Source organism: Pteronotus mesoamericanus, unplaced genomic scaffold, assembly GCF_021234165.1.
Source record: "Pteronotus mesoamericanus isolate MK-2021 breed Mesoamerican mustached bat unplaced genomic scaffold, CSHL_Meso_final contig_182, whole genome shotgun sequence".
NCBI classification, from domain to species: domain Eukaryota; kingdom Metazoa; phylum Chordata; class Mammalia; order Chiroptera; family Mormoopidae; genus Pteronotus; species Pteronotus mesoamericanus.
Window position 1 is genome coordinate 15634044 of NW_026555078.1, and position 13741 is coordinate 15647784.

Below are 13741 nucleotides of genomic sequence, written 5' to 3' on the forward strand. Positions count from 1 at the left end.
TGGTACAGGACTCAACTGAAAAATATGCTCCTGGTAAATTTGATTGACCATCCTCACTGCTCTTTCTTGTTTCAAATAAGATTAAAGATAGCACACAAAATGCTCTAGTGGGGTTTTTTTTTTTTCCCTATACAATCAGGTTTCCATTAAAAATGACCAAAAAGTAAAAAACTTTAAGTTATGGGATCAAAAGTACAGTGGCTTGGTATCTGTATATTAAAATTTGAGTACCCCAAAGGATGAATGAACCAGTGATAATCTTAAAGTATTTGAATAAATACTTAGATGAAAGGGGCAGAATGATTTCGTGATAGTTACTGATCATTGTAACAGTTTTTCCCTTGTGTTGGATTTCACTCTACTTTTGTATAATGCTGGACCACTCACAAAAGTAAGCATTTTACTTTTTGTGCATAATTTATTTGTGTTCCATTGAAAATAAAGGCTGGTATGAATCGCGTGTTTTCACAGGGGCCTAATGCTGATATTTGGAATACTATGGCTCAGTGGCTCTAAGAATACAGTAAAGCATTTATAAAGATTTAATTTTACTCTAAAACTGAATTTACTTTTTAAAAATTTTATGTATTTATTTTTAGAGAGAAAGAAAGGAAGGAAGAAAGAGAGGGAGAGAAACATCAAAGAGAGGGAGAGAAACATCCGTGTGCGTGTGCGAGAGAGACATCAGTTGGTTGCCTCTCGCACAGCCCTAACTGGGGACCTGGCCTGCAACCCAGGCATGTGCCCTGACTGGGTACTGAATCCACAACTTTTCAGTTTGCAGGCTAGCACTCAATCCACTGAGCCATCCAGACAGGACCAAATGTACTTTTGATCACCTCATTTATCACCTATATTATAAGCTAATATACTTCTTTTCAGGATAGACTTTCTTGATTTATATTTTTGTTTTTTTCAATTACAGTTTACATTCAATATTATTTTGTATTAGTTTCAGGTGTACAGCATAGTGGTTAGACAATCATAGACTTTACAGGGTTCCCCCAATAGTTCTGGTTTTCTTTATTAGAACAAAGGAAATTATGTATTCTCCAACCATAGCATTTTAGGATCTATCTCATGAAATCAAATAGCGATAGAGGTCAGTAAGGCATTGTTCTCAGGCAGTCCCTCTCCCTGTTTTTCTTTGTTTGCTGTTCATCTGAATTAACTTACTTCTTTTGAAAAAAAGTTATGCCCTGCTTAGCATCTTAGTGGGTTTATTTTTTTTAACTAAGAGAATTCTGAAGGTGTAATTATACTAATCTGTAATGACTACTTAGATTTTTAAGTAGAAATTTCTTTCTTCATGTGATTGAAATAAGCATTTTAAATCTCCCTTTCAGATCCACCACGTTACACAAAATGGAGGGCTGTATAAAAGACCATTTAATGAAGCTTTTGAAGAAACACCAATGCTGGTTGCTGTGCTTACTTATGTGGGGTATGGGGTGCTCACCCTCTTTGGATATCTTCGCGATTTCCTGAGGCACTGGAGAATTGAAAAGTGTCATCATGCAACAGAAAGAGAAGAACAAAAGGTAATTGTTAGAGGATTTTTAATTCTGTAAATGGAAGCCTTTTAAAGAAATCTTGGTGTTTTCACTCATTTTTTTCCTTAGTATTTTGGTACACATTAAAATAAAAATATTCCTGGTGCAGTTAAAAGAAACACTCCACAAGGAAAGATGAAAACAAGGTTAAAGGCATGGAGAAAAAAATAAAGCAATTAACATGTTTTAATTGAATCATCACAAGAGCCCATTCCTATTTTATGGGCAAGGAAGCTAACATTCACAAGTGAAGTAATTTTTCCTAAGGTGCTTTGTCTCAGAGCTGGTGTGCCCGCATAGGTTGATGAAGTGCCAAAGCCATGTTCTTCCTGTTCACAATACCATATTGTATCCCGAATTGTGTCCACAGTCATTGGAAAAGATTGCGTTCTTTAGAATGCATGATGTGTTTTCTCATAGACTTGCTATACATAAATGTCTGGGTCACAGATTAGTTCCTCTCACCAAACAAACGAGCCCTAAAGCAGAATGTGGCTGAACTACTGTGTTTATAGTAAACAACAGTCTCCTGTTAGTAATGGTAAACAGAAGTGACTGTCATCTCTGGGGATGAGGACCTAATTCACTTCCCTTTTCTCTGTATACCCCTTTGTGCCTCTGGAGTTTTGTACAATATACATGTATTTCCTGGTCTCAAAAATAAATTTAATTAGGGTGAAAATGCCTGATTTTATGAAAAAGAAACTTGTTCTTGGCATGTGAAATAAGGGCTCCAGCCCAGGGAATGTACTCGAGTACAGAAGGGAATCAGAGGTTAGCTGCTTTCTGTCTGTCATACCTCTCACTTTCCTCGGGTGTTAGGGGAGAGGGCCAGGTGTAGTGGCAGCAGGGCCACCACTGAGAGAGGAGCCAGTAAACACCGAGAATGGATTGTGGTCACGTGGGGGCATCCAGAAACAGGGGAGGAAAGGGACCTCTCCAGCAGCTAGGAAGCCAAAACCAATCAGTATGCTGATCGAAGATTTTGGCCCTGGGAAAACTCAGGATCCGGGCACTATTCTCTCTGAGCTCAGCCATTCTGCACTCTTCCCAGCCCTAGCACCACAAGCTGGCTATCTTACTCATTGCCCTGAAATGCCTCCACAAGTTAATTTCATGAAGAAGGTATTTTTTTTGAGTACCGGATGCAAGCAAGGCCCTGCATTCGGAACTCAATCCAGTTGACTGAACTAATTTACATCATTGACAACCAGAACAAATTAAAAGCTTCTTCGACTCTCCTTTTTTTCTACTCATGTGCACATCCCAAAGACTTTCTAGGTAATGTGCATCCACAGCACGTTGACCTTTTTTTTTACACATCCCTCAGGCATAGCTTACTATAACTTAGAGCTTACTCTGCACTTACTGCGTTGTGTGATATTGCAATTATGTGTTTACAGGCAATATTTTGCTACTAGGCTGGATTGGTGGCAGTAATGGCTGAAGTTTTAGTCACATATTCTAACTAGAAAATCTCTATCTACAGGGACCTCTCATAGTGTCCACACTCTGTAGAGACCGAGTAAATCACATGCAGGAGTGGGGGTGAGGGCTGTGCTGACCCAGGCGTAGAGAGCAGTCCTGGAGAGAAGGTGGTGTAGGCAAAGGCAGAGGAGTGTTTGGGAGAACCTGGAAGTGGGTGTATGAGAACTTGTGTTTTGAATGAGACGCTATGAAGGTTGGTAGGCATTGAGGAGTCCTGGGCAGTTTTTGAGCAGGAGGATGACCACAGTTTGCGCAGCTGGTGCTCTGTCAGTGGAAGGAAGGGGGGAGGGAGGTGATTCATCTGAACTCCTTTGTAAACGGGTACAGTATCTTAGGAACTTGTTTCATGTTTCACGGTAAATTGACTGTTTAAGTATGTGTATTTTAACTGTGTGAAAAAATTGGAACACAGATTTTTTTCTGAAGTAGTTTCTATTTTATTGAAGAAACGTTTTCACACTGTGAACTTACGGGCCTTTGCAAAGCTCCATACAGGTAAATAGTGCTTGACTTGCGTGCTAATTTAGAATAAAAAAGTAAACTGAGTAGTATAGGGTTAATCAGGAAATAATTCTTGGAGGAAATGGAAAGCAATATTACTTCTAGAGGGAAAGAAAGGATTATTTCAGCCTCATGGGAGACGCTGTTTGTTTTCTGCTGCTGAGTTAGATGTAGTCCAGGGGGATAGGCAAATTTAAAGTGTTACGCTGGAAGGAGGTGAAAGTGCTTGTTTGGCATCATAAAACGCAAATATAACGCTGCTGCTTCCTCATTTCACTTAGTGAATGGTGTTCCTAACCACATCCTTACTTTCTTCCTCATTCCATCACAAAGGAGAGCCCATTTTAACTGTTTACGCTAATTCTTATGAAACCAGAGAGTAAAATTTGTGCTGCTTGTCACTCACTACCCAGCTAATGAAGAGAGACAAGGTGCTTTATTCAGATGCTGGCGAGCTGAAAAGACTGAGAAGATAGTAGGTTATGTACCTTAAAATCCACTGAACCTCTTAATTGGGGAAGAGTTGCAGCCCCTGGCGATTTTCCTAGTACTTCTTTATCTGCCTCAGGGATGTTCGGAAGTTCCCTCCCTGGAACACAGTGGCTCAGATACCATCTCCATTGCTTGCAGATCCTATCACTGTAATGGAGGCTAACGTCTTTAACTCTTGAGTTCTCTTACCACTAAGTATGTTGCTTTGGGTAGAACCAAATTGCTCAGTCCTTATTAATATAGTTAGCATGAGTTTGTTCTGTTTTATATTTATTGCACAAAATTCTTTGAATCCTTTGCTGCTTTATCCTCTATTAATAGTGCTATTTTGGATGAGAGTGTTTTTTTTTTTTTTTACCAGTCTGTGGTTTATTTCTTTTTTATGTGAGATGAAGCTAGTAGTCCAGAAACATGTATGTGATAGATAAAGCAAAAGCTTGCATTAATGAAAATGTTCTAATAGATAGGAAATACCTAGAAATCTAAGGAGTAAATTATGGTAAGAAGTTAGCACACACTTACTTAACTTTAAACTGACATTTTGCCTCTGCAGTTTGTTCATGAACAAATATTTAAAAAATGGAAGGGATACATTAGTGGGAAGGGACATTATATGCTCATTTCCTGTTTAATTTCAAGATACAAAAGAAGGAATTGATTGAAATATATTCATAGGATTCCTGGAAGGATTTCATTTTTGACCTCCTTCAAAAACTAGCTAACTGTGGATATTTTGACAGTTGTCATTTTAACAATATCTTTGGAAACTATTAATGTAGTGTAGTTGCCTGACGTATTATGCTGGGGATTATCAAAGTTGGTTTGTCCTTTTAGTTCAATGGCTTTAAAAAGAGCACCACTTTCCATTGTTTTGTGGTATGTGTGGAGCCCAAGGCAGCAATCCTCTATTTTTTAAAATAATTTTATTAAGAGGTAATATGCATACTTTAAATGTGCAATTCAGTGGTTTTTACAGAGGTATGCAGCCGCCACCATGATCTGATTTTTATAAATTTTTATCATCTGAAAAAGAAATCCGGTACTCTTTATCAGTCGCGCCTTCCTTTCCCTCCCCTCCACTAACCTACATTCTGTCTCTAGACGTTTCACATAAATGGGATCCTGCAATGTGTGATCTTCTTTTTAATTAATTTTTTTTTAGAGAGAGTAGAAGGGAGAAAGAAAGGGAGGTAGAGAAACATCAATGTTTCATCATGAGACATCAATGAAAGGGTAGAGAAACATCGATGGGTTGCTTCTCAGCTGGCAACCCAAGCATGTGCCCTGACTGGGAATCAAACTGGTGACCCTTTGGTTCACACGCTGGTGCTCAGTCCCCTGAGTCACACCAGCCAGAGCACAATGTGTGATCTTCTGTGTCTTGTTTTTCACTTGGCATAATGTATTTTATTTTTGTTCTGGCTTTAAAAAAAAAAAATCATCACCTAAGAATATGTTTATTGATTTTAGAGAGGGAAGGAGTCGGGGCGGGGGCGGGGGGAGACAAGAAGGAGCCTCAGTGTGAGAGAAAAACATTGAATAGTTGCCCTCCGTACGTACCCTGACCAGGGATCAAACCTGCAAGCTAGGTATGTGCCCCAACCAGGAATCAAACCCACAACCCTTTGGTGCACAGGATGACCTTCCAACCAACTGAGCCACCTGGACAAGGCTGACATAATGTTTTTGAGATTAATCCATGACGTAGTTTATTTCAGCAATTCATTCCTTTTTATTGATGAATCATACTCCATTGTATGGAACAACCATCTATTTTTCTTTAGGGATTCCTCACTGGTTATAGAAGCTATATCCAAAATAAACCTTTTTTTTCTTTCTGAACTCTTCACCAGAAGATACATTATATTGATGAGAGAGAGAGAGAGAGAGAGGAAGGGAAAGAGAAAAAACATTGATGGGAGAGAGAAACATCAGTTGGTTGCCTCCCATATGCACCCCGAATGGAGATCAAATCTACAACTCCCTGGTGTACAGGTTCCAACGGCATGAGCTCCCTGGCCAGGACCAAAATAAACCCTTTAAAAGAATTCTGTAGTACCTTAACCACCCTATCTTTTTGCGCTAGTGAAATTACTAGCTTTGCAAGTTTCCCTGTCACCTGTAGGGCTCTTCTGTTTGGAGCAACAGTGTAGCTTTTTTTAGCTAGGCGCTTTTGTCTTTTGCATTTTAAACTTCACTTCTTTATTCAGTTTTTCTTTGCATTCAGGAGTTTAGAACTGTTTTTACTATTAACTGAGAATGTAAAAGTTTAAAGAACTGGTTTAAATGGAGTACTCTTGGGTGTTAAACTGGTACTGATTTTTTAGATGCCTAGCAAAACGAAAAAGTAAAGTTAAAAATGGTCATTGAATTCATGGATCCCTGAGACTATCCATAAGCCCTCAACAGTTCTTAGATGCCAGTTCAAGAACCCATATTGAAGGTATTAAGCTATATTTTGGGTTTATTTATATTTCTCCCTAAAGCATTTTGAAAAGGCCGTGACAGCTTTGGTAGTAAATAACTGTAAATGTACTGTACTTACGACTGGCCAGCACTCTGCTCCTGTTCAGTACACATCCAGTTTTGACCATTAAGATGCTGATAAGCCAACTTTGTACCAATATGTCCTTCATTACTAGATCTAGATCATTCCCAATAGTATAGACATTTCTTCCATCTTTAAAAAAAAAAAAAAAAAGCCTTTTTTCTCCTCTACTGCTATGATCGTCCCTCCTTTTCGAGCAAAATTCCCCAACCCAGCTGTTTCCAATGTTGCTCTTTCCACCCTTTGCTGAACCCACTCCAGGCAGGTTTTTGCTCCTGCTGCTTCAGCCGAAACACTTCTAGCGATCACCCGTGACACCTGTGTTGCAAAATCTTACCAGTCCTTTTGCCATCTTTACCTTGTTTTGGCCTACCTGCAGCATTTTGGCACAGTACCAATCTCTCTCTCTCTCTCCCCCCTGGAACAATGTGTTCGCTTGGTTTCCAGGATGTTACACTTGCCTGGTTTTTCATCTGCCTTTCTGGCTATTTTCTCTCATTGTCCCTTGTGGTATCCTCCTCATCTGCCTAACTTCTAAATGTCGATGTGGGTGCGTCATCTGTATTCATTTCCTTGGTGATTTCATTCACCGTCATAGCTTTCAATACCTTTTGTTTGTCGATAACTTCCAAATTTATATCTGGAGCACCGACTAACTCATTGAGCTCTAGACCTTGAATCTAGCTGCCCACTTGACATCTCCCCATAGGCATCTCAACCTTTACATGTCTACAGTTGACCTGACTCGCCCCCCAACCACTAGCTTTTCGTCCATCCCCAGAAACAACAGTTCTCATCTGCCAGTTACTTAACTAAAAACCTTGGAGTTATTCTTGATTCTTCTGTCACACGCTGCAACTTCAGATCACCTGCTACTTATCATTATCATGCAGACATAGTCACCTGCTGCTTAGCCCCTCACCCAGCCCGTTTGCAGTTCCCTGAACACAGCATGCGTACTCCTGCCTCACTGCCATCTGCGTGCTGCTCCCCGGCAGGAAAGCCCTTCTTCCGGATAAGCATCAAGGGTAACTCTCTCGCTTCCTTTCCCTTCGTTATTCTACCCTGGCCACTCTAGCTAAATATTAGCACGATGTTAGCATTTTACATCCTCCTTCCTTGTTCAGTCTCTGTTTCGTTTAGCATTTTTCACTAACATACTTTATATTTTGTACATTTTTCTCATTTAGCATCTGTTGTTATCTTTTTATTTACTACTCTATACCTAGTACCTAGAAGAGTGCTTGGCACATAGTAGGCATTCAGTCAATGTTTAAGATATGAATGGTATGGTGAGTAGTGGTAATAATAACAAAAATTTTTAGCTTTTTGAAGGATTTACAGTTAGGGTTGTGTGTGTGTGTTTGTGGACATGTAATACAAAGGCGCATAAACACATAGATGACTCAGTTTTAGATGTAGGGAAAACAAATATGTACCTTTAATCTTGAAATCTCATTTTATGCTGTCATGGGCAGCATAGAACAGCAAGGAAGTAGCTTCCTGTTTATAGCGTTAAAAACAGGGAAGAACAAGCTATTGTTTGACGTATCGTTACAGTAAGGAAAGCTCTTCATTGTGGTTCAAAGGTTTTAGTCACCAGTCATAGCCTTTCACAAGTTATTTCACCTTGTTTTCTCATTAAATGGAAGTAAAGACAACATTGTTGGTTTATAAAGTAAATATTCCTAGGTATATAATACTTTTTAACCATAGGATGACTCTAATTTCATTACTCCTTCAGGTGGAAATTATTTGAGATTTTAAAATTCTCTTAGTTTAAGTTTTGAAACAATCTCGTCATGTTTCAGCCATTTCTAAATATATCTTACGGAGTTATTTCTTTCTCTAGTAAAGATGTTGCCATAATAAAACTTCAAACACTATGGACCTTTTTTTCATTAGCCTGTCTTTGGTATTACAGTATTCTATTTATCATCATCAAACGTCTTGAAATATTTCCATAGTACTCAGCTTTTCAGAGAAAGCTTCCTTGTCATGGGAGCCATAGTCCTTTTGGACAGTACACTCTGGAGTTTGTCTGGAGACATTTGGAAAACTATAGATTTGCAATCACAACTTACGATAGCCTGTCCTCACACCACAGGTCATCTAAACATATTATTCAGCTTTACTTCTCTACCCCTGCTGTGGTGTTTATGTAGTTTCCAGTATACTATGATGGGCGGGGGGGGGGGGGTGTGTGTGTGTGTGTGTGTGTGTGTGTGTGTGTGTGTGTGTGTAAACTGGCTGAAACATTAACTACAAGGTTTTCACTAATCGAACTTTCTTGTGGAGGCAGTGTTGAATTTGATAATTCACATTGTATTTCTAAAGTTGTGTTTTCAAAGGATTTTTACTTTCTCACATCTCACTTTCCCTTCATTGATGTTAGCAGCGTTAAAAGTACCCTTTTTGTTGGGGAGTGAGGGTGCATTTTTCATAAAGAAAGCAAGTTTTGGGTTACGTACCTGGTGGTTTAGTGACAGGGACTGGACGATGCGGAACCCAGTGGAACTGTGGATGCCAGGCCCACTTAGGCTCCGGCTCGGTGCCCTTGCGCTCGCTGTGGGAGGGTCACACCTGTGTGCTTGGCAGCACTGCAGCGTCACCCGTCATGACTGCGGCCTCAGTTGCCAGTAGTTGAAACTGAGTATTTTAATGTGTGCCTGGAGCATCCTCTCATACGGGAGGAGGGGCAGAGTCATCGAAAGAAGAGAACCCTTTTTCTTTTCTAGTAGCTATTGAAAGGTATGAATAGAGTAAACTTGAGATTGAATTACTTCTAATAGAAAATATTTTTGGATTACTTTTTTTTTAGGAAAAATTCACATAACTTAAAATTAACTATTTTAAAGTTTACAGTTCATTAGCATTTACTGCATTTCCTCTGCCCAGCCCCAGAACATGTTCTCGCTACCAGCGGAGACCCGTGCCCACTCAGCAGCCGCTCCCCATGAGCCTCTCCTCGGCTCTTGGCAGCCACTAATATGCCTTCTGACTGTGTGGTTTTAACTGTCGTTGCTGTTTGGTACAAATAGAATCATGCACCGTGTGACCTTCTGTGTCTGGCTTCTTTCGCTTACATTTTTGAGGTTCGTCCACCTTGTGGCAAATACCTGTGCTGCTTTTCTTTCTATGATTGAGTACTATTCCATTGTATGGGTAGATCACATTTTGTTTATTCCTTCATCCATTGGTGAACACACGGATTGGTACCACCTTTTGCCTGCTGTGGTAATGCTGCTATAAACATTCATGTACTTGTTTAAATATGAATTCAGTTCTTTTGGGTATATACTAGAAACAGAGTTACTGGGTCATGTGGAAATTCATGTTTACCTTTTTGAAAAACTACAAACTGTGTTCCAATGCGGTGGTATCATTTTACATTCTGACCATCAATGTATGAAGTGTTTTCTTAAGATCTTACAGTTGTAGTGTATATTTTATACCTAAGACTTGGATTCATTTTGAGTTAATTTCTGTATGAAATGTAAGGTTTAGGTCAAAGTCCCCCTTTTTTTTTTTTTTTGTCTTATGGATATCCAGTAGCCTTAGCGAGAGAGTTGTTTTTTAAAATAAGTATTCCATTTAAAAGGAGTCTAAATACCATATATTCTCATTTGTAGATGTTTATTAGTTCCACTCTGTTTTTCTTTACTTAAGCAAGTTTAAATAGAAGAAGCAAAGCTATTTCATGATTCTGGTTTGTTCTTAAAAGTCTTTGTACTGACTGCTGGAGTTAGTTTACTTTGACATTTTTTCCTCACTAGGCACAGTAGGTCCGGGGTGGAGCTTTAAATCATTTTGATGTTGAGAGGACACTAAAACATTTCTGAGCATGTATTCCAAGGTTTCCATTCAAACATGAAAGCAGTGATTATGTGCCTGAAATGTTCATTTCTGTGAGAGGTTTTGCTCTTTGATATATTGAGATTTATGCCCTCGACTCTAAAATAAGTAAAAGTTATTAAGTTACAACTAGGTCCAGTTTGGAATAGTGCGAGAGTCTCAGTTTCACCTCTATCACTGAATTGTGACTTGAACAAGTTTTATCATTTTAATGTATAAAATACAGGTAATAACATTAAATATTTATTTCTCAAAAAATAATCACAGAAAATGTGCTTTTGAAACAGTCAAGTTTCAGAGGAGTAAACCAAAATCACTGAAGGTTATTCAAGCCTACAGGGAATTAGGCACTTAGAACATTGTGCAGGGTTTGGAGCAGTAAAGTTCGGGCATCCCTCCGCTAACTAAGCAGCCACCCCAAATTAGGAAACTGGTCCTGCCGTGTGTACTACTGTTGCTGCCACCACAGCCAGCCAGCCAGCCAGCCAGTCAGCCACTCCTCAGCCACAGAGCCGGTGTGTAGGCAGGAATGTGGAATCTAGCCAGTGCCACCATCATGAAGTTCTGTTAGAGCTCGTCTCCTGCACTGGTGTGAAACAGCGGCTTCTCTCTCCCAGTGGTAGGACACATACCACGTCCGCAGCCCTATCGTAAGGGGATCTGGGAAATACCACTTGAGCCTTCCAGTTTCTGTGTATGTGCACGCCCATGTGCAGAACACGGCAGTGTGGGAAGGCCAACAGCACAGTGGCATAACGTGCCTTGAATGCTTTAGAGAGAATTGCAGATTGAGCAGCAGCACAGGATGGGAGGCAGCGTGGCATTGAGGTTAGGAGCACAGACTTTGGAATCAAAAGACCTGGATCAGTTCCTGGCTTTGATTTTGACAGTTCCCTGGCTGGGAAAGCCATTTTGCCTCCTAAAAATGGGAATAATAGTTTCTGTAAGAGCATACAGGGATATTTAAGAGAAAGTATATTTAAAGCACTTGGCAGGACATACAAGTACTCAGTGAATGAGAACTCTTTTTGCTATTGATGTGATTACTCGTTATCTTTATCATCATCACTTAAAAGTGTTTGTACATCTCTGTTGGCCAGAATTGCTCTTAACAAACATGCACGGTTCTGAAGTCAGATTCTGAAAGTGGTGGCACCCAGCCTTTTCCCCTGTGACCTTAAGGCCTACATGGACACTACAGAATATGGTACTTATTTATTTTAAGCAGTACAGGATTTTTTTTAGAAGACTCACCTCAAATAGGCTTACACAATAATGAATATTCATTGGCTAATTATTGAGATGACCTCAGACTACTTTTGGTAAGATGTTCCCCAATCCCTAATAAACAAATCCGTGAATTTGTTTTTTTCTCTTTGAGGCTAGAGGCTAGAAGTCACATAGCTGGTGAGTTCTTCAAGCCTAACAATCCAGAGTGTAGTCTCAACAAAGTATTGTTGTTCTCTTCTTGCCATGTACTTACCGTATGGTGCTTACTATAACGGGGTTTGTAAAGATCTTTAGGAAAAGTACCCATGAAGTGTGCATCCTTAAGGCTAGAGCTTGACTCTGTCATTGCCACTCACCTACCAGTGAGGCACTCTCTGGGTAAGCATCCCTGTAAAGTACTTGTTACACTGTATTGTAACTTCGTGTGCCTGTCCACTACACTAAGAGATTCTTGGGAGTGTAGAGGTTGTCTTGCTCATTTTCTCCTCAGTACCTAGTTTAGTGCCTGGGAAGTAGTGCTCAGAAAAGGTTTACAGACTAAACTGAGAAGGAAGAGGAGGGGTATGGGAAATGAGATGGAGGGATGGGGATGTGCAGGCGGATAGGGGTAGGAATTAGTGGGGGTGTCATTTGTTGAGCAGAGAGAATTGTTTTGTTTTTTAATGTGTCCTGAGTCTAGCCCAAAATCCAACATTTATATTGTGTCCAGTAAAAGGTATTCCAATGAGTGAATGAAAAGATAAGTCCTGTAGTTTAATCCTAGTCCTAGAATATTTAAAGTATGTGAGATATTTTTGGGAACAGATATTCATGTTACCGAGAACTGGAACCTCGAATATCGACCCCTCCAGTCCCCTTTCTTTCTTCATTGCTAGGCTGCAGGGAGTTTGTTAGCTGCCCTGCAGCTCTACCGAACTTAAACTGCATTTAAAGATGCTATCCTGCAACTTAGCTGGGGGGCAAAGGGAATCCTCTACTCCAATTCTGCCCCACCTGCTTTTGATCTCTAACATCCCTCCCAGTGAGTTTGTTCCCATCTTGGGGACTTAATTCTTCTTTCTTTTAATGAAAAGAAGAGGTGGAACTCCCCGGCATGGGCAGTCTCTTTTTAGGAGATTGGAGCCAACCCCTTCCTTACGAATCACAGACAATTTTGTCTCTGGTTTACCCAAAGGTCTGCCTCATTCTAGCCTTTTTCTTTCATGGAGTTTGATAACCGTAATGGTAGTTATGACCAGATTCTCTAAGTTTCTTCTGATGCTTGTACTGTAAGAACAAAAAAAATTGCTCTCCATTTCTCATAAAAATTTGTGATAGAGTATTTCTTTCAGATATTTGAGTTAATGCCTTTAACATTAATGTACAGTGTTCAGAATGGTTATAAAGAAATGAGATCAAGAAGAGTTGGTACTGTTTATCCTATGGAAACGGTAATAAGGATTGGAGACAAGATTTTTATTCTTTCTTTTGCAGAATAAATTCATAGTTAATAATAGTCAAAGGAGAATCCTTAATTAGAATTGGGATGCTTTATTCCAATATTTATTCACCAGATTCTTTTCTTAACAACAGAAATTTATTTTCTCCTATTTCTGGAGGCAGGAATGCCAAGGTCAGGGTGCCAGCAGGGTTGGTTTCTGGTGGTGAGGCCTCTCACTTTTTCCAGATGTGCCTTCCTACCGTGTTCTCCCATAGCCTTTCCTCTGTGCAAGTGCGCTGAGAGCGAGCAAGCTCTGGTGCGTCCCTCCTACGAGGGTGCCAGTTCATGCCAGTTCGTTGGATTAAGGTCTCACCCTTACGCCTCATTTACATTAACTACCTCTGTAAAGGCCCTGTTTGCAAATGTGGCTGCATTGGGGGTTAGACCAACGACACACAATTTAATTCACACTACATATGAAATACGGCAGCCTGGACATTTTAATGTCTGTGATTTGATGAAAGTTGAAAAACAAAAGATGTCAAAGGAAGATTTCTAAAAGAAGTTTTTGTATAGCAGTAAGATTCTAAATATTGGTAATAATGCAGTTATTTATTATTCGTCCTGAGGTTGATACTTTTTTGTGAAGACAGT

At 39.8% G+C, this 13741-nt stretch overlaps 1 protein-coding gene across 2 annotated transcripts in view; it reads left to right on the forward strand.

Annotated features, from left to right (window-relative positions):
• Positions 1-13741, forward strand: part of SPTLC2 (serine palmitoyltransferase long chain base subunit 2) — a 95799-nt gene that overhangs the window by 20545 nt on the left and 61513 nt on the right. Inside the window, exon 3 of one of the 2 annotated variants that reach the window (XM_054567214.1) lies at positions 1345-1541. In XM_054567214.1, the coding sequence (XP_054423189.1) occupies positions 1345-1541 (197 nt within the window). The remainder of the gene's footprint in view (positions 1-1344; positions 1542-13741) is intronic. The other variant, XM_054567213.1, reaches the window with a different exon arrangement.